The 19,572-nt window shown below is 44.9% G+C and overlaps 2 protein-coding genes and 1 pseudogene across 2 annotated transcripts; 1 reads left to right on the forward strand and 2 right to left on the reverse strand.

The window, feature by feature from the left end:
• The first annotated feature begins 335 nt into the window (after window positions 1-335).
• On the forward strand, window positions 336-5,742 carry LOC127759725 (uncharacterized; annotated as a pseudogene).
• A 141-nt stretch (window positions 5,743-5,883) lies between these two features.
• LOC127759726 (phytyl ester synthase 1, chloroplastic-like) lies at window positions 5,884-11,119 on the reverse strand. Its single transcript, XM_052284013.1, has 14 exons — window positions 10,834-11,119; window positions 9,862-9,913; window positions 9,733-9,788; window positions 9,313-9,471; window positions 9,106-9,210; window positions 8,772-8,878; window positions 8,560-8,681; window positions 8,287-8,395; window positions 7,875-8,005; window positions 7,356-7,725; window positions 7,069-7,182; window positions 6,690-6,775; window positions 6,438-6,547; window positions 5,884-6,257 (listed from the first exon to the last, which is right to left on the reverse strand). The coding sequence occupies exons 1-14, from the start codon at window positions 11,117-11,119 to the stop codon at window positions 6,067-6,069; spliced, it is 1,998 nt and encodes a 665-aa protein (XP_052139973.1). The 3' UTR covers window positions 5,884-6,066.
• A 3,056-nt stretch (window positions 11,120-14,175) lies between these two features.
• On the reverse strand, window positions 14,176-18,318 carry LOC127759727 (zinc finger protein CONSTANS-LIKE 14-like). Its single transcript, XM_052284014.1, has 5 exons — window positions 18,136-18,318; window positions 16,555-17,445; window positions 15,682-15,909; window positions 14,829-15,103; window positions 14,176-14,712 (listed from the first exon to the last, which is right to left on the reverse strand). Exons 1-5 carry the CDS (start codon window positions 18,316-18,318, stop codon window positions 14,592-14,594), a joined length of 1,698 nt encoding a protein of 565 aa, XP_052139974.1. The 3' UTR covers window positions 14,176-14,591.
• Between the last annotated feature and the right edge of the window lie 1,254 nt (window positions 18,319-19,572).

Raw genomic sequence — 19,572 nt, forward strand, 5'->3', positions numbered from 1 at the left:
TAATATCTCAATTTCACACGATCCGATCTAAATCCTCTTAATAACTCAATCCAACAGTGAGATATCTATCGCTCATTGGTTCAACTTCTACATCAAAAAATTACCATTAGGTGCCCCCTATATCTATAAATTCATGATAACTTCAATCAGACCTAACCTTCACAAATATCAAAAATCAGGGCCCTCCATCTCTCTTTATCTACGGTCAGGATCGCAAAAAAAAAACAAAAACAAAAATACTGCTTCAAAAGGAGACCTTCAGTTAAAAAAAAAAGAAAAATTGCCGGAGGGGAGAGAAAATCCATGGAATCCGCCTATTTAACCATGAGAAGGGAGAAGTGAAGATAGGAGAGAGAAGAACACCACCACCAATCCACCATCACGAGGAGGAGAAGAGAAGACGCGCAAGCGAAATCCAGGGGAGGAGGGCGAGCGAGAGAGAGAGATTCTCGCGGCAGGAAATGGCCCATTCCGCTTGCTGCTGGTAATTTTGCCTCTCTAGGCAGATGAGATGAGATGAGACCCCCGCGTGATTTTTTTTTTTTTTGTGTGGAGATGATCGGATCGAGCTCGCCCCCCTCAGATTGTAGAGATGGCAAACCGCGCGATTTGGCGGTTATTGGGAGCCACGATTGTTGTTTTTTTGCGCCCGATTTCGTGATTTTGGTTCGCGATGGCCATTCGTTTGCGCTTTTCTGTTTTTGTTTTGAGATGGTTGGGGGGTAGGGGATCTCGGGGGGGGGGGGGGGGGTGTAGATGCGATTCTGTTTCTTCTTCGTGTGTTCTGATCATCGACGGCCGCGATCGCTCTGGGATTGCGGTTGATTTGTCCGATTTGGGGCGCGTCGGGTGATAGCTGCCAAGGGATTTTGTATGAACAGCGGTAGATTTCAGACAATGTAGTTCTGTAGCACTTCTTAGGAGCTTGGGATAACTTTATGGTTAGCGCATTGATGCCTCATTTATCAAATCTTCATTGCGCCACAACTCAATGTTGATGTGAAATGGATGTCTTAGTTTTTGCTCTGCATTGCATCATGTTGATATGCTGATAGCCTGTTTGCTCTTTTGTGGTTGATAGTTAATGCTGTCATGTTCATTGTGCTAGAGAAATTATTGAAAAGCTTATTTAACAGTGTGCGGTGACATCCTCCGATTTGTGCTTGCAGGACTCTGATCTGATCTATTGGAATGGTTCATCCCAGGTTCCTTGTTGCTTGTTCAGGCTCCAAATTGTGCTTCATCTCCAATTGTTGCAGTAACTATTGGAACATGATTGGTGGTGGGATGGTGAAATCATTAGTGCTGATGGGGTTCGATTCAGAAGCCACATTTTAGTTTTAGCCTTCTTGTGTCATCATAGTTTAGCTGATTATTACTGGAACAATTACTAGAGACTTTGTTGCTGAAAATAAGAGGCTGAAATGGATCATGGTAAAATCTGAATAGGAACAAAGTGTGGGCAAGAGGAAAATTGGTTTCCTTTTGCTGGAGTAACTCTAGTGAGATGGGTTTGCCTCAGGTTCCTGCAATCAAGGAGGAAGTGCTTCCTACAATGAGTGCATCTCTTATTGTTCGTCCTCATTTTGCGGGGAATAGCACCTGTCATTTGGGTAAGCTTCCTGCAGAAAGCTCAAGTAACAGGGCATCTCCATGCTCATCCATCAGTGATTTCAAGAGAAATGATGTTTTAGATTCTTTGAATGGATTTGATGGCAATTTTAGAGCCAGCCATGCTGCTTATGGGCCTGCAGGCTTCCAAGGTCTAAAACCTGATACAGGGGATGTAGGTTCCAGATCAGGCCCTAAATTGGGATCAAATGTTCAGATGCCTGCAATGAGGATTGTTGGCTTTGAATCAGGTTTTGCTAATTCCACTGGAGGTCCTGATACGATGGTAGCTGACAATACGGATTCACCTTTAGTTATTGATAATTGCCATTCATTGATTGAACAGCATGGGCCTCATGCGAGGAAAAGGGTGTTGTCGCCTTTGAACAATGCGCTCCCTGGACATTTCCGAGGTGATGCCCTGAATATTGGTTCTGGTGATGCCAAAATTCAGCATTCTGATTGTGCTAGGAGACTTTATACTTCTGGCTTTCAAGATCGTAAAAAGGCAAATACTGCAATTCTTGATTCTTTTGAGGCACCTACATGGCCAGCTTCGAGATACTCCAACTGGAGTACAGAGCAGGGTGTCGATAAATTTAGTGGTAGTACATTCACTGATGGTCCTTTGCTTGAGAGCAGGGAGTCATTTCCTTGTTCAGATCACCTGGAAGCTCTTGAAAGTGTTGCTGTTCCACTTGCAAAATTGGCACATCCTCCTCTGCTTAATCTGTCTCCTCTTGGCCCAACATGGATGCATGGAACAAATACTGTAGGATCTCATGGAGAATCATTGAGAGAAACTGAAGGTTCAACCTGTGAAGGGTATTCAGAAGGTCATGGTAGGTCAAGGATAAGAGATGCGTTTGAAAAAACTAATATCTTACATGATGACTTTGATATGAGGATCCCTAAGAAGAGTTCAGATAGAAAATCTCAAAACTGGGGCCCGGAATCTGCCTCTGTATCCCCACGCATTGGATGTATTCGGAGTATTGGTCTCCTTCCTGTACGAAGGTCGTTAATTGGCTCTTTTGAGGAATCTCTTTTATCTGGTCGCTATTCCTGTGGAAAAGAGAATCAGGTCCGTAGAATTTATACGCTCCTAATTTAGCTTTTAGTGGTGTACCATAAGTTGATATTTTTCGAGTGATGCCAGTTGATATTTCTCCTAAAGTGCAGAATATTGACGGTTTCCTTGCTGTCCTGAATGTGACTGGTGGTAACTTCTCTCCCTCAACTCAGAAGCTTCCATTTTCAGCTACCAGCATTGATGAGAACAGCTCCTTACTCTACTATTCATCGATCGATCTTGTGGGGAGGCTGCCTATGAGCAGTAGCAAAAGCCCAAAGCTCAAAAGAAGCCTGAGTAATCATGATTCACGATCAGCGAAGAGTCGGTTACGTATCCCAGTTAAAGGGCGTGTGCAGCTGGTACCATATTCTTGACTTTGAGATTTGCATTAATTCACTGTATTTTGCTCGATTGTTCATGATGCATTGGTGTGTATATATGTTAGTGCATATGCATGTGGGCGACATGCATATGCATGTACCAATTATGCACCACAAGTCTAGTTATTTATCATGGGATATTTACTCTCATACCATTATGGGTACTGGGGAAGCTATATTTGTAATGATACTTTTACTACTCTGCATCATGTCTCATTTTATGCCCTCCTGTCATGGATAGCTTTCTTTGGACTTAATTGCTTATTCTCAAATGGTTCTTCCATTATTTAGTCTTTTAAAAGATTTGTTGAATTGTCATATGCTTCGATGATGTGTCTATTTCACCAGAAGCATAACTCTTGACTTTGACAGGTTGTCAGTAACCCAGAGAAGACACCGCTACATACCTTCTTCTGCAACTATGATTTGAGTGACATGCCTGCTGGAACCAAGGTATGAGAAATTGAGAATTGTTATATTACTTTTCTTTTTGCCTCATAGACTTATACGCTGGAGGTAACTGCAAATGTTTCTGCATTGTCTTGAGTTCCTATGATGGCATATTTATAATTGCCTATATGGACAATGCTGCCAGCCATCTAATTCATGCTGGACACATAGATGTGCTTTACACCATCCATTAACTTCTTATTTCTGGTTGTAAAGGTCTGACCATTTCATGCCATTGGTCTTACCTGGAGATGATAATAGAAGTGGAAAAATAGAAGTCATCTATTAGTTTGTACTGAAACAACACTAAGCATTTAGTAATTAATGATCCTGTTTGTAGCCACACCACCAGGTACATGTGATTTTTCTAGCCGCACAATTTTGCTATTCGCAATATATTTTTTGACTGGTTTGCAAAGTTTGGAGGGATTTCTGGTGTTCTTAAGCAGTTACCAGCAAAAAAAAAAAGGGAGAACGGGCAGTGGAATGGTTCTTATTGTTGGATAGTATAGGAGAGGGGAATACTGTGTAACATGGGACGATAGTATTGAGCCTCAGGGGGCCGGTATATATAGGAGTACATGGGGAGGAGATAAGGAAGGATTACAGATATGGAAGGAGTCTACACAAATCAATCCTATCATAATATGACTCTAACTAGTAACTACCATATACTCTAACACTTATTTGTCCTAAATGGTTTCTTGAACCCTGCTTGGAACAGTACTGCTTCACTTGGCAGGATGAGAACTATCTCATCGTGCATGAAAGATGCCATTCAAAAGTAATGCCAGATGCACGTACGGTATTGTCTGTTTAGAAGGAACAAACATAAGATATCTACGTTTACGGTTCAGATTTTATCGTTTTATTTCTTTATTTTTTTTCTCCTGAGGTCATCTTATTTCTGTTATTGTAAAATGGGACAGACTTTCATGCGGCAAAAGGTCACTCTGTTCCCTGTTTCTCCCTCTAATCAAAAGAAAGAAGGAAGCAAGGCCAATGAAACAAAGGTCGAGTCAGTCCAGTTTGGGAGTGAACTTAGAGAATGCGGCACTCTATTTTCTGAATGTAATGTAGCCATTACCTGTGATAGCTAAATCCAAATTTTAGAGTTTATAGATACTGACAAATTGTTGTTGACTATGCAGGCTGTAGACCAGGGCAGAACTGCAACTTGAACGATGACTCGGAAAAGGGCGGGCCGCAAGAACATGACATGTTGCTCTATGGAGTGTGACATTAGAGAATCAAATGACTCTAGCTCTCTAGAAACTTCAGAAAATGGCAGTAGTACCAATGTTTGCTGTTGTCAATCAGACACATTTCCCTTAGGTGAAAAGAAATACTGCTGTAGATCGTCCAAGATCAATGATCCAGCTGGAGGTGCTCTTCGTTATGCTTTGCACCTACGGTTTCTGAGCCCATTTGCCAAGAAACCGTCAAGATCTATGCAGCGTAGCAAATCTGATGTATCATCAGAACCATACAACCATAGTTCAGGGCCTGAGGAACACAGACGATTCTATCTCTACAATGATGTTAGAGTTGTCTTTCCTCAAAGACACTCAGATGCAGATGAAGGCGAGGTATGCAGCCCTACAGCAGCTACCCTGTTCTTGTTTCTTTCTACATCAGTAGGCTTAAGTAATTCTGACCAATAGCATTGCTAGCATGTAGGTTTCAGTAATTCTGACCAATAACATAGATAGCATGTAGGTTTCAGTATTTCATATAGATAAAGTTTCTCAGAACTGTTTTCCTTATCCTAATACTATGATGCATAACTCTTTCGCATGTTCCCAAGAAAAAAAAGACTTTCTTGTGCCCTTTCTAGAGGAGAGTTAGTTTATTTGTTTATTTATTTATATATTTTTTTCCCTCAACTCTGTTTTCTCTAAAGGACATTTTTTTTCCCTGCAGCTGCGGGTCGAGCACGACTTCCCTGCTGATCCCAAGTACTTCGACATAAGCAACTGATATTTACTCGCGCACTTCACATGAAATCTGTATATATCATACCCTCATTAACCCGTCCATCAATCCCTTGTGTTCATAAACATTCACCCATTTGTATAGGACTAAAATCTTCCAATGAAATACCTCATTTCGTTCAGAATCTTGTGCATAGTCTCTAAATAATGTTTTCACCATACATGGTGATGTTGTCATCTCTGTCATGAATGTATAGTTTTTTTTGGTAATTTTACCATCCTTGAGAAGGTACCAAGAGGTAAATTTGATACCTCTAGGTATTAAGTACCTCGAGGTACCAAAAATTTTAATATAAAATTTAGATATCTCAAGGTACTTTCTCAAGAATTGTAAAATTCCTCATAGTTTTTTCCCCAGCAAAAACTCACAAAATGGAACAAAGATTGTAAACTGAATTTTATTAACCTCTATGGTCTGAATATTGCCGTCAAATTGACAAGCAGAATTGCTGAGAAAAAAAAACTGATAACTATGTGAAACAAAAATGCATGAAACAATATAAACAATTGACTTGAATGTACTCCTATCTAATTCTGCAAGTGACCATCTTAGTTCTCACGGTTCAAATGTGGGAACTTCTGCATCAAGACCATGAACCATCTGATAGAGAAGCCTGGCGAGTATATTCCTGTAAGGGTCCTTCTCTCTTTTCTCCTTTAGATACTTCATGCAGCTCTCAACTTCGGACTTAACATTCAGGTAGAGGTGTTGGGCGTTCTCTTTGTCTCTTAGTTCCTTTTCTCTCCCTATGAAAACAAGCAAAAATCAGGTCTCGGAAAAACATCTTCATCACTTCATGTGTTCTAGCCTAGTAGCTTATCTTCAGATTGCCAAAAGAAAGTAAGCGTGTTTAACTTGTCATGAGACAGTGCGTGCGACAGGTATATTAATTGGAGATTTACTTGCGTAGTTCTTTAGAGATGTACCTCTTGTTTCAATTGGCTTCCCAAAGATGAAATAAAACCTCCCTGGTATCTTTGGGGCAGCCACTACTGGATGGATTCTTTGATATTTTAATTCTCCGGTAGAATCAGTCCTATGAAACCAAGAGGTAAACTGAGATCAGATCATTTTTTCTTCCAAAGAATTCTGGAGACATCATAAAAACAAACACTACAATTAAATTAAATCCAAACTCTTTTGACTTTTGTGTATGGGCGTATGGGCAGCATATATACCTTAGTTTCACACCATCTTCATTTAGCATCCTGTCAAGGATGTCATAGAATGGAATCTTCATAAGATCGTCGTAGTCTAACAACATCTGAGGTGGTACATCTGTCATTAGACAATAGAATAACCAGAAAACAAGGCAAAAAGGTGCCAACTTTTTTACTCTGAGCACCTATAGGAACTAAATTCCCATGGAAGGGAAAATTTCCTGCCAAATCTTTGTCAATCCTAGTGATTACAGTTAGAATATATAGTGTAAAGCATAATTATCTATCCTTAGACCAAACATGTAGACAGCAAAGGTTCCTCGCAAAAAAAAATGTAGACAGCAAAGGAGATTTGCATCTATTAATAATTGGTAGTTAATAGTAAGAATGCACTCACATCACATATATCATCTTCTCCAACTACTCCAAATGGTATTATTGTTGCTCCAAACCTTGATGCCATCCTCACAAATTCAGACTGCTCTGGCCAAAACAACTTATACTCCTCTCCCTGAAGAACAGCCAATCCTCTAGTCAGTAGATTGATTTCATGATCTCACAGGTTCTATATGCCAAATTCAGATTGATTTCATGGTATCACTGACTCTATGATCTATCTGCCAAATTCAAACTGATTTCATGATAACACTGGCTCTATGATCCATCTTCCAAAACTGTTGCTACCTTTCTATGAAGCGCTTCTCGCGCGCCTCCCGGGTACAGCAACACGAAGTGCTTCTCCGCGAGAAGCTTGTAAAAATTGCCTGCGGTGACAGGCACGGCGCCCATGATCCGATGCATATCGTAGTAGGACGGATCCGGCATGATCTTCTCCTTCTTCTTGTCAAACATGAAGGGATGAGCCAAGCCTCTGATGTGGATCCCAGAGCTTCTCAGCACTCCGGTCACCAGAGGTCCGAGCTCAAACCCCAACAGCATGTGGTACCCAACAATCACTGCAGGACCTTGCTTGGGTAGGCCTGACAAACCCCTCACAATCTTTCCATCAGGCAGTGTTGATAGCATCACTGGGTTTGCTATGTACTGCAACATCCTGAAAGTTTCAGAAATCCAGTAGAAAATGTTCAGTTTCATGTGACAATTTGTTAGTTATTACTCCAACAGTAGGAAATTTGCTCCCTGTAAAGGGGAATTGCATGGATTCTGAATTGACCAAGCTTAAGTTGTTTTGAGAGATGGTACCTGATGTGATCAGTTGCCTTCTGAAACTCATCAGGAGTCAGTGGCAGATAGTCCGAAACAAAGTCCGTCTCCAACGAGCGGCGATAGTACCCAGCTCCTTTGATGGCCGTTGCCAGATCAAATTCAGCTTCCTATCCAATATTTTAAGGAGTTAACATGGACATGCCAAAGATGAAAATAGTGTCAAAGTAGGCTTAAGCTTAACATGGACATGGCAAGGATGGACATAGTTATCTAAGCAATTTGGACTACGGATGGAATTTGCTCGATGTGTAGAACAAGAACAGACTTGAAAATTGAATTGACAAATAAAAAACACTTTTTCTCTTCCTTGGACCAGTGAGATCTTAACATCAATACATTTTCTAAGACGCCTGGAATATGTAATGCAGAGAAACATGAGCTTTCATACCAGCAATATTTTGTGACCGTTGTCTTTGAAATTACGGATTCTGCATTTCTCTAGAGCGTCACGTAGCCTTTCAGCTTCTTCTCGGCTTGGTAGCAGTTCATCATTCCAACTGGAAAAGAAAAGGAGAATAGAATCTTCAGATCCAGTCCGAAGGAGGACCATAAGTTTCAGTATTACTTAATATCATATAATCCATGGAAAGACAGCATCAAGAGCAATGTGCACATTGCTAATTGCAAGGACATGATAAAAGTTATCAGGAGCTAAACATACCTAGCAAGCACCAAAGTCTGCGCTTTAACTGCATGCAAACGGGAATTGACAAATGATGACGCTGTTCTCATCATTTTCAACTTCCAAACAATAGATTCCTTTGGCAGAACATCAAGCAAAGACTGCATAAACAAGGGCATAAAATTAGTATTATGATGATTCAGACATGAACTGACAAAGAAATTGGAGCAATGGTTAGATTCGAGTCTCACCATAAGAGAAGGCAATAGACTAGTGGTGATCTCTGATAGTGCTTGACCAGCTTCTTGAAATGAAAAACCACGCCCAACAATAGTCGACGGTATCTTCATGAAGTTGCCTAAAAACATTTTTTGGTCACTAATAAGCATTACATCTTATAATCAGCTATAGGCGAAGCGATGGGTGAGCTTGGCTTCAAATGAGTCTACTCATTAATTTCATAAAGGCTCAAAGTGCAGAAAAGTGAGCTAAACATGCAATTATACTTCTTCCCCAGTTGAGTAAAGTAAAATCATTTATCCATCAAACAAGTCATAAATATTCTCATAGAGAAGTTAACCGAACCTGTCAGGAAATTCAGCAACTGCGGTGTGGTTAAATGGAACGGTTCAGGGACCAAATCCAAGAAGACTGAGAGAGACTGCAGCTGAGACTTATGGAAAGATGTTCCTGCAAGAAAACCATACAACAGAAGATAAGTCAGTAATCACTTGTCACTGAAAGAAGATAAACAGAGAAAGAACAGAAAACTATGGCTAATGGCAGCAAGACCTGAGTTGACTAGGATCAATACCAAATCGATATCTGGATTTCGCGCCGCCACGGCAAGAGCAATGCATGCTCCAACGGATTCTCCGACTAGATAGACTGGTCTGTCTCTTGCTCTCTGGCCCTCTGATTTCACTGCACTCTCCACATACTCAACTAGTCCTGTATTCATTACTACAGTTTCAGAGTTTTTACAAACTATATAAGTTTAGTCCAAAAAATGAGCTAAAAACATGGTTTCTTATGCATCATATTCTTACAGGAAATTACGATAAGTTCAAGATCATTAAGGTTTATATACTTATACTTCTTAAACTACAAGCACATGAGCATTTCTGTCCATTCTTTGAATTATAATTAGGAGCATATGGCATGAGGATAACACTACTTCATTTATGAGAAGTAGACATCAAGAAAGTGTACCTTCAAAGGACGTACGATCTTCAACAGGTATATGTAAGCACCACATATCAAACATCCTGCAAAGCAGAATTAATTACCAGCGGTAGTGAAGATAAAACAGCCATACATTATACATAAAATTGTCATTACTTTGCTAATCTCTCATGATGCCGGATCAGTCCTAAGCCAACTCCATCAATTCCTGCAAGACCAAAGACCGAAAAACGGTTACCCATTTTTAATTTTTCTTGTGTTTCTCAAATGGTTGGAACCAAAGTAATGAAAGGTATGAACATATATTCTGACAATCCAACCCATAATGCAGTAGGTTGCATTTCCACTGGGATAAGACTTTCAGTACTATACCTTTTTTAAAACACAAATTTTCAGTACTATACTTGAATACTTTAAAAACCAAATCTCTAACCCAATGATCCTAAGCCTGAATCCAGACTTTGCAAGCATGTCTGCTGCATCAAACAGTCAGATTAACAGTGAGTCTCTGATTATCTGTCCATCCATCTAATCCAGCCACTTCCAATGGCCATCAACCACCAGTAAACAACTGAGCTGGTCAAGAAAGCCAGTCCCTTTCCCCATTCTACTAATATTGGCCTACTGGGAGTTTTCGTAGTGGCTTGTCAAACTGCTTTTATTGTTTATGGTTTCAGCATTGCAGATCTTCATGCGAGCAATTAGAAAATTTTGTTTGGCATGATCTGGGTGAGTCACCGAATCGCCGACATGTTGTCTAAATTAGTGCTGCTGCACTGATCTTGATGAGCTTAAATATTGCCAATTGCCAAAGGTGGTTGGTCCTGCTTTCAGGCCTACCCTACAACCCTCTGGTTTCAGACTAGAAAATCTTGCATGATTAAATGGTGTCAAAATTGAAATAAAAATTCAGGGAAAAAAAAAAGGGGGTACTGTTCAAACAAATTTTCATTTTCAACACACCCACTTGGTACTATTCAATATCATGCTTTGTCAGAGTTTCACAAGATAAACAGTATTCAAACACATGTTTTACTTATTTATTTGACAAAAAAAAAGGAATATGCAGACACACATGATTAAAAAAAGGAAATTATTTTTCTTTTTTTTTCAGAGAGAGGCTCATACCGGGCAAGTAGAGCATCGTGGGCGCGCCGGGCAGCCGCCCTCCGCCGCCGCCGCACTCCAGCGGCGAGAACCACCTCGCCGGGCCGCCGTCCGGCCGCCGCACCATCTCCCGCGCCGCCTCCACGTACTCCCTCACCCCTCTCCTCGCTGCCTTCGCGGCCACGCCCCGCGACGCCGCCGACGCCGCGGACGCGCTCCACCGCCCCCGCGGCGGCGCCGTCCCGCGGCGTGGCAGGCCGGGCAGGAGGGGCCGCGGCGCTGCCGCCACCGTCGCCGGCATCGGCATGGGTGGTTGCGCGGCTGGCTCGACGTACGGTGACGGCGGCGCCTCTGGTCTTCTCCTTGATCACTCGCGCGCGCGCGCACTCGCTTGCAACGTACGTGTCGTGTCGCCGTGTGGCTGGAGAAGAGGAAGAAGATCAGAGAAAAGTAAACCGGCCTAGTGCACTGACAGCACTGTGCTGTACTAGTACTCCCGCCATACTATAACCATTCAGGACAGCGACACGGTATTCAAAACACAACTTTGACTTCTTATTTCTATAAAAATATTTATTAAAAAGTGATATATGTATACTTTTATGAAAGTATTTTTCAAGATTAATTTATACATATAATTTTTACATTTTCAAACTTAACAACTTGAGAGTTATTCATAATTTATATTCCCAAGATTTAATTTAAACATTGTTCTAAATGGCTTCCTTTATGAGTATGGAGGGAGTATATGCCGTATATATATAACTAGGTGAATACCTCGTCACGTTGCTACGAAAAAATTAAGTTACACGGTATATACAGATTGACATAATATGTTTATTGAAACCAAAAGGATGCTTCGTATGTTTTACATAATTTGTATATGGTTGCAAATATAGTGCGAGATGAATATATTTTATGTATAATTAACACTTATCAATTTTGATCAAAAATAATTAAGAAAGAAGAAATAAGAGATAATTTGAAGCATAAATCTATTATCAAAAACTATAAATAATTGAGATGATGTGAATTAATGAGAGAAGAGATAAATAGTATTATATATGAAACTATATTTAGTGGGATAATAACTATATACTAAGTATATAAAATATGGACGCACGCTAGCAATGAAGTCAAATGAGAGAACGATGAATCAATCAAACAGTTAAGAGTATATAGAAATACTGACTTGAACATCTCAACTAGAACTAGACTGTATTAGGTGCGAAATGTCTGCATATACAGAAATGGGGGCTGCTACCTCACGGAATACCGTGGAAATAGTGTACTCACGGGATAATTAAAAAAGCAACGTCAGCATAAAGGAGCACCCCACAGAACACGTGATTTGTCTCGATACCTAGCCACTGCCTGCTCGGTATCGTCGCCGGAGCAGTGGCTACCTTACCTCACCGGCGTCATCGCCGAAGTAGCAGCTACCTCACCGCCAAAAATTCTCCTCGGTATCGCGCGCTCGGGTGATACCTCGCCGGCGTCGTCGCCCCTGAGCACCCAGAGTAGCAGCTACCTCACCGCCAAATCCTCCTGGTACCTTGAGTAAGGTACCGAGGTGGTACCTGGTACATTGGTATCAGCTGGTACCTGGTACCCCTGGTACCTTGGTATCGACTGATACCTGGTACCCTGGGTATCGAGCTGGTACCTAGATATCAGACCTTGGTACCTAGGTATCAGCGTGATACCCCAAGAGGAAGGAGGAGTCGCGGGGTCGGGAGGTCCTGTACCTTGGTATCGACTGATACCTGGTACCCTGGGTATCGAGCTGGTACCTAGGTATCAGACCTTGGTACCTGGGTATCAGCGTGATACCCTAAGAGAGAGGAGGAGGAGGAGGAGGAGTCGCGGGGTCGAGGAGGTCGAGCAGCGGGGCGGGGCGGCGGCGGAGGAAGAGGAGGCGACAGATCTGGTGCCTACCTTGTACTATGCCTCCCCAGCCTCCTCAGCCGGCTGTGGACGACGACGTGCTCGGCGCACCCCTGCCGCCGGCCATGGAGGTCTTCATCACCGACGCTGTAGCAGATCCGCTTGCTGCCGGCCATGGAGGATGTTGCCGCAACCGCACCCAGTTCTGGCTCCACCACACCCCGCTCCCGCTCTCCCTCTCGCTCATCGCGCTCGCTGCCGAGCTCCTCACCGTTGCGGCCTCCCTCGCAGCGGCGGCCGCCGGCTCCAGTGAGCAGTGGGCGACGGCGACAGGGAGGGTTGCAGTGCCGTCTAATTTAGGGGAGAAGAGTGAGGTAAGAGGAGGCGACGGGGAGGCCTGCAACGCCGTGTGATTTGGGAGAGGAGAGTGAGGTAGGAGGAGAGGAGTGAGGTAGGAGGAGGGGATCCCGTCTCCACGGGATGCCATGGTGTAGGTTTTCTGTACAGAAATTCATTGAAAATCAAAGGGAAAAAAATATCAAATAATTGCTCCCAAAAAAATTGTGAAAGTGAGCAAGTACGTGCATCACTGTTTGCAGGATGCACGCAAGCCACATAAACCGATCTCTCTCTTTCTTTTTTTGGATTTTGGTGGCAGAGTCAACGTAGAGAGATGGGTAATCAAGCAGTTGCCGATTGAGTGAAGTAATGAAGTTGAGTTAACCTGACAGATGAATTGGCATCTTCTTCTCCCAAAATTGTTTTTTATTTTTATTTTCAAACAGAACAATATTACTATTGATCAACACACATAGTCGTTTTACAGCAAAAGCGTATAACCCATGAACTGATCACAATCAACAAAGCTGGAGACGTCAGAAACACTTTGTGATTGCGATGGGAGTCTGAACCAAACTCTGAGGAAGATGTCACCCTCTCTGCAATTTCTATCCGTTCGATGAGTTGGCCGAACAACCTGAGCCGGATATCTTGTTGGGCCTGAACAGTAACATTACGTGCGTGAGGCCCATTACGATTGGGCCGGAACGAGATTGCCACGTACGTTCTAGTTGGGTCGGAACGTCGCAATTTCTTATTTGGGCTGGTACTTGCCTACAAGCATAGTCCAGCTACGCTCGCATCTCAATCCTGGGCCGATCAGTTGGATCCAACGGTCAGCAGCATCGCTGAAGGGCGTTAGGAGCCTAGGACCCACCTGTCAGAACTCAAAACGACGAGGGGGGTGCAAGTGCGTTACCCGCGAACCTACTTATAGGTAAAAATAAGCAAGTTCGTAGGTTAGTTTTGCCTATAAGTGGATTTTGATAAAAATAAGTAAGTTCGTAGGTTAGTTTTGCCTATAAGTGGATTTTCGCGGGTAGCCGCTTGCACACTTAGGGAGGCCCATACTACGGGCTTCTTCGCTTTGTCGCCAATTCTAACTGACATAAACAATTTGTGAGAGAAAAGTTCCGTAACTACCAAATATTAATACAATTGTATTTATAAGATAATGTTTAGTTTTCTACCCTACTAAAGTTTAGTGGGGTTGAAAGTGGCAACAAAATTACAAACAGGTCCTACATAACTTGCCACATTTTCAGGGGCTGCAAAAACTTCTGAGTGGAATAATAACCATACAACAATCCCTCAAAAAGTCATTCAAAAAAAAATTGTCATTAAAAAAAAACAATCCCTCAAAAAAAAAATACAACAATACAAGATCATGGATGTGATATCGTATGTATTCTACTACTCCAGGAAACAAGTTTCAGTTCAGGCTATTCACAAAAAGTGTTGGTGATGCAGCATCTCCATTCCCCCAGCAATAATCCCCACTGAACTGACGTTGTTGAGGATGTCGCTGGATTTCAGACATCGCAAGCACATTTTCAGCCGCCGTCGCCGCCACCGACGTTGAAGATGTCAGTGGCCCTGACGAAGCGCCCTTTCACCCGCGTCCTCGTGTCGGCTCTCATCTTCCTCGACTCGTACCGGATGTGCTTGTCATACCTGCATCAACAAATCACCAAATTCACCACGAAACAGTGAGAAAGGAGATGATCAATGGCAGGTTAAGCAGCTTCTGTCCAAACATGGTCAGAAAAAAAGGCTAGTGAAAACCATGCCTGCGAGTCTTTCTCTTTTCTCTATACCGTTGCATCGCGTTGTCCCTGTTCATGGCGATCGTTTTGCTGTCGATCTTCAGGGAATTCCTCTGATCAGCTCCAGTTACAGTTTGATCAGTGATAAAGTTCTCCCCGGCAAGAACTGCTGCAACTTCTTCAGGAGAAGAGTTCAGAGTTCTATCGACGTCAACGATCCTCGAAGATGATGGCCCGTCATTTGTCAATCCGTGTGGCTCGTTCTTGTGTCGCTTGTTGCCGGATGTGGCAGTGCTCAGCTGAAAATAGGTGTAAGAATGGTGACTTGAGTAACTCAATTGCCACTGTCAACATCAGGATCAATCGATGGGTTACTCAACGGTGTAAACTTTTCAAGATTAAGTTGGCTGTCAGTGTCACATTGAAGAGCATGAGGTTTACATTGCTAAACGGACCAAGAGCAAAGGATATGATGAGTATGTGCATGATGGCCCATAGTGGTGACAGCATCCAGATAATATCTTAGATTAGATCGGAGCACATGGTCTACTCTGTCAATATCAATCCTTTAGACGATAAGGTTGATTGACAAAAAAGTCTGAAACATTTATGGACTGTGCTTCAACATCAATGAGCAGCTATATATAATCAGACAGCAAAGGTGTATATATATTATTATATATCTAAGACCAAGAGCACTGAACCTCTAAACATATGAACAAGAGCACTGCACATGAATGGGACAGTGATACATCCCTGAACGAACAGCATTTCACTTATATTTCAGTATAATTTTAGAGTTTGTAAATATCACACAAGCATGAAAAAATACAGAAATTTCATCTGTGAATAGCAGAAAGATCGAAATGTGGATTACCTGTTTGGGAGTCAACTGGTAGATATTGGCAGACACAATATCTTCAGGGGCAAAAGAGTATGTCGAGTCATAAATATATTGAAGATCTTTCCTTGAGCTAGAGGAAACTTCCTCAATCATGTCATTATAACTTTTGATCATAAAGCCTCCATCTTTTGAGCCGAAATGAAGTTCAAGTGCAGAGTGCTCATCATGGTCCCTTGATTTTCCTAGATTAAAATCCCATATCTGTCATGCCAATAACAAACTCTGATTTCAAGTTGTCTAACTCCTCTTTTTTCCCATGAAAATAAGCACATAGTAATTGACACAAGAAGAATCTACTTTCTCTGGCTGTCTGGTCATTAGACCCATGACTATAACATAATAGTCATATGAAATAAAATTTCCAGGCTAGAAGTGATCTTACCAAAAAAAAAAAGAAAAATGAATCGCTCTTAGGTAATACTAATGCAGTAATATCAACAGGCAACAGGCACATTTGGGCTTGAGAAAATGGTCGGAGCACAAACTATGGATCAGCATGAACACATTATTTTGCCTCCATGCCAAGTTTTCAGTTCATCCTCTGATCACATATCCCATTTTTATTTTGTGGGTTACAAGTTTACTACTAAAACTAATGCTAACTTATTGCAGAGAAAAATCAGAAAACACAGCTTTTTGACACCACACCACAGAACAATCGGAGAAAAGAAATTTGAGGGTAATCAAGGAGGAACTTGGTTATCAAATGATTAGAAGAAGTTGTAACCATGTTGAGAATTGGACAATCAGAGTACGAGAATGAGGCCATGCTATCACTTGAAATAAACTGTGGAAATAATGGAAACAAACATATTTCATCGAGTAGAAGTCGCAGTGTGTCACTACCTGGTATGGCGGATCGGAGGGCGCGGTGCGCTGCCACACGAGTTCGTTGCCATCGGTGAACTGCTCGCCGTTGCCGACATCGCCGCAGCCCGCCGCGTTCGCCGCCGGCGCGGACTTGTACGGCAATGTGGCCCTTTGCGCCGCCGCCTCATGGCGGATTGCAGCGGCAGAGCTCCGGCGAGCTGATGGGGAGATCGATCCCGAGTTCGCCTGCTTCGGCGCGGATTCCACCTCACGCCGCGCCAGCTCCGCGAGCTGGTGGCGGAGCGACTCCCCTTTGAGCCGCCGTCCGCGTCCGCCGGCGGCAGCCTCCGGCGGCGGGTCGCAGGGCACGTACATGTCCCGCAGCACGCGATCCGCCGCCAGCATTGGGTAACCGGCCTCGGGGAAGAACGGATCCTCCTCGAATTCATCGTCTCTTCCGCCGCCGAGGTCGAGCCCCCACGACGCGGCGAGCTCGGCGGCCGCGGGGCATCCGGAGAAACCCACCACGGGCACCCTCGCCGCCTCCGCACCGTCGTCGTCGGCGCACCCGGCGCAGAGGAACCTGGCCTCCCCGCACGCGCCGCCGCATCCTCCAGCTCCAGCGACGGCGGCGACACGCGCCGCCGCGGGGCGCGCCTCGCACCCGGTGCAGAGCGGCGCCCGCACGTGGCGCCGCGACAGCGCGTTCGCGCCGTGCACGTGGCGGTCGCACGCCACGCACAGCCTCGCCGCGTCCGCCCTGCAGTGCAGCGCCGCCGCCGCCTCCCCGCAGTAGTCGCAGCACCGCCACGTCGTCATCCCCTCCGGCGACCACGCCCACAGCGCACGTGCAGGAGGAGGAGGTGATGGCCTCGCCGCCGGCGCGGTGGGTGGGTGGGTGGGTGCGTGGAGGTGGCGCCATGGCGGCTTCGATTTGTTTAAGCGAACGCGTGGAGCTCGAGGGCGTCGTGGCGCGCTCCGGATGGCGCCACGTCGCCCCCGGTGGCGCAAAATATCTCGCGCTTTTTTTTTTCTTCCGCCGAGCTGGCTGAGGCGGGGCCCAGTAGGTTCTCTTGGGCCGATATATGTCGGCCCATATCAGTTTTTGGCCCTGCCGGATTAAGGAATAAGTTCACTTTAGGTCCCTCAATTTGTCGTCCAGTCTGATTTTCATCCTCGGTCTAGAAAACAGGATACAACACATCCCTCAACTTATAAAACCGTGCAGAAGATGTCCCTCGACAGTATTGTGCCCAGTTTTGAATGATGTGGCACCTACGTGGCTCCCTTTGACTAGGTCCTCATCCCATGTAGCATTGACGTAGCGCTTATGTTGTAATTGGATAAAAAAAATAATAAAAATCATGTGACCCACATGTCAGCTACACACAAAAATAATAAAAAAGGTGGGGCCCATGTGATCCCGCATGTCAGCCTCCCTCTTCTCTCTATCCCCCCTCTCTCTCTACCTTGTCTCTTGTCTCTCCGCCGGCGAGCGCACGCAGGCACGCAGGGAGGGACGAGGCGGGGAGGCCGACGACACATCGTGTAGGCAGTTGCGAAGCAACCGAAGCATAGGCGCGACGTCGCCGGGGGCGCTTCGAGGCGGAAGAAGACGCTGACGACGTGGCCGGCGGAGGTGAGCAAGGTCGCCGCAGTATTGGCGGTGTCGTCGGCAACGTCGGAATCAAAGCATCGGTGGACATGGCGGCGGCCAGAAGAGCCGAGGGAGGAAGCTCGACGGCCGGCGGCGAGATGGCTTGCTGCTGCGTGTCCTCCGATGGCCGTCGACCTCCCCATCCCGCCTCCGCTACCGCTCCCTCGACGACGACGGCGAGGCGGTCAGCTCATCGTCGCCGGCGGTGATGGTCATCGTCGGGAAGGAGCCGGTGCTCTCCGTCGAGCAGCTCGTGCTCGACACCTACCCGTTCCTGCTGCTGCTGGAGACGGCGGTGAGAAAGAAGGAGAGCAAGGCGGCGCTCACGCATTATCATCATGATGATTATGTTCGTCAGATGTTTTGATCAGTTCTTTCTTTTTTTTCTTCTTCTTTTGTTACCCCCTTAATTAATCATATGCATGGTGATGACTATATCTTCTTACAAAGAATTCCTTGTTTGATTGATTTGCTGTCCGGTTCTTTGCTGCACTGGGCGGCGGCGATTGTCGCGTGCGCGGCCGGCGGGAGCGCGTGGGCCGGCACGCTGCACGCATGGAGGCGATGCAACTGGCGACGGTCATCACGTGTGGCCGGCGATAACGGCAAGCATGGCGGCGGCGGTGGTAGTCTCGCGTGCGGCCGGCGACGTCGAGACTCGTTGGGAGAAGGGCCGGAGAATAATGGACGACGAGGGCTGGACTGAGGAGAAGGAGAACGTGACGCGGCCGACGGGTCGGGCTCCCGGCGGAAGGGGTCGGGCACCTCGAGGGAGAGGAGAACGCGAGGCAGTCGGCGCGGATGGGCGGCTCCGGCTGTGTCGGCGGAAGCAGCGACGATGCCGGCGGCGACAGCGAGGCACCAGGCATTGGGAGATGAGAGGGGAGAGAGAGTGAAGAGAGGGAGATGGGGAGAGAGGGAAGAGGGGGCTGAGAATGACATGTGGGGCCCCACCATTTTTTATTAATTTATGTGTGAAACTGACATGTGGGTCCCACGAGGTTTGTTTTTTTTCGGAGTCAAATTCCGATGTAAACGTCACGTCAATGCCACATCAGATGAAGACCAAGTCAAACTAGCCACATAGGTGCCACGTTAGCCAAAACCGCCGTCAAAACCGTCGAGGGACCTCATCTGCACTGGTTTTGATAGTTGAGGGACCCGTTATATCTGGTTTTCCGGTTGAAGGATGAAAATCGGATTCGTTGACGGACCTCGGATGAACTTATTCCCCGGATTAACGGCCCTGGAGCCCAGTTAAGAAGATTACGAACAGCCCAGGTCTTCATAATAAGAAGAGAAATTATAAAAAGTATAAAGAAAATAAAGAAAAATACAAACACAAACGGCCCAGCGAAAGGTCCGCACGGAAATGCTTTGGGAAAAGAAAGAAAAGA

This window comes from Oryza glaberrima, unplaced genomic scaffold (genome assembly GCF_000147395.1).
Source record: "Oryza glaberrima unplaced genomic scaffold, OglaRS2 ChrUN-Ctg58, whole genome shotgun sequence".
NCBI classification, from domain to species: Eukaryota; Viridiplantae; Streptophyta; class Magnoliopsida; order Poales; family Poaceae; genus Oryza; species Oryza glaberrima.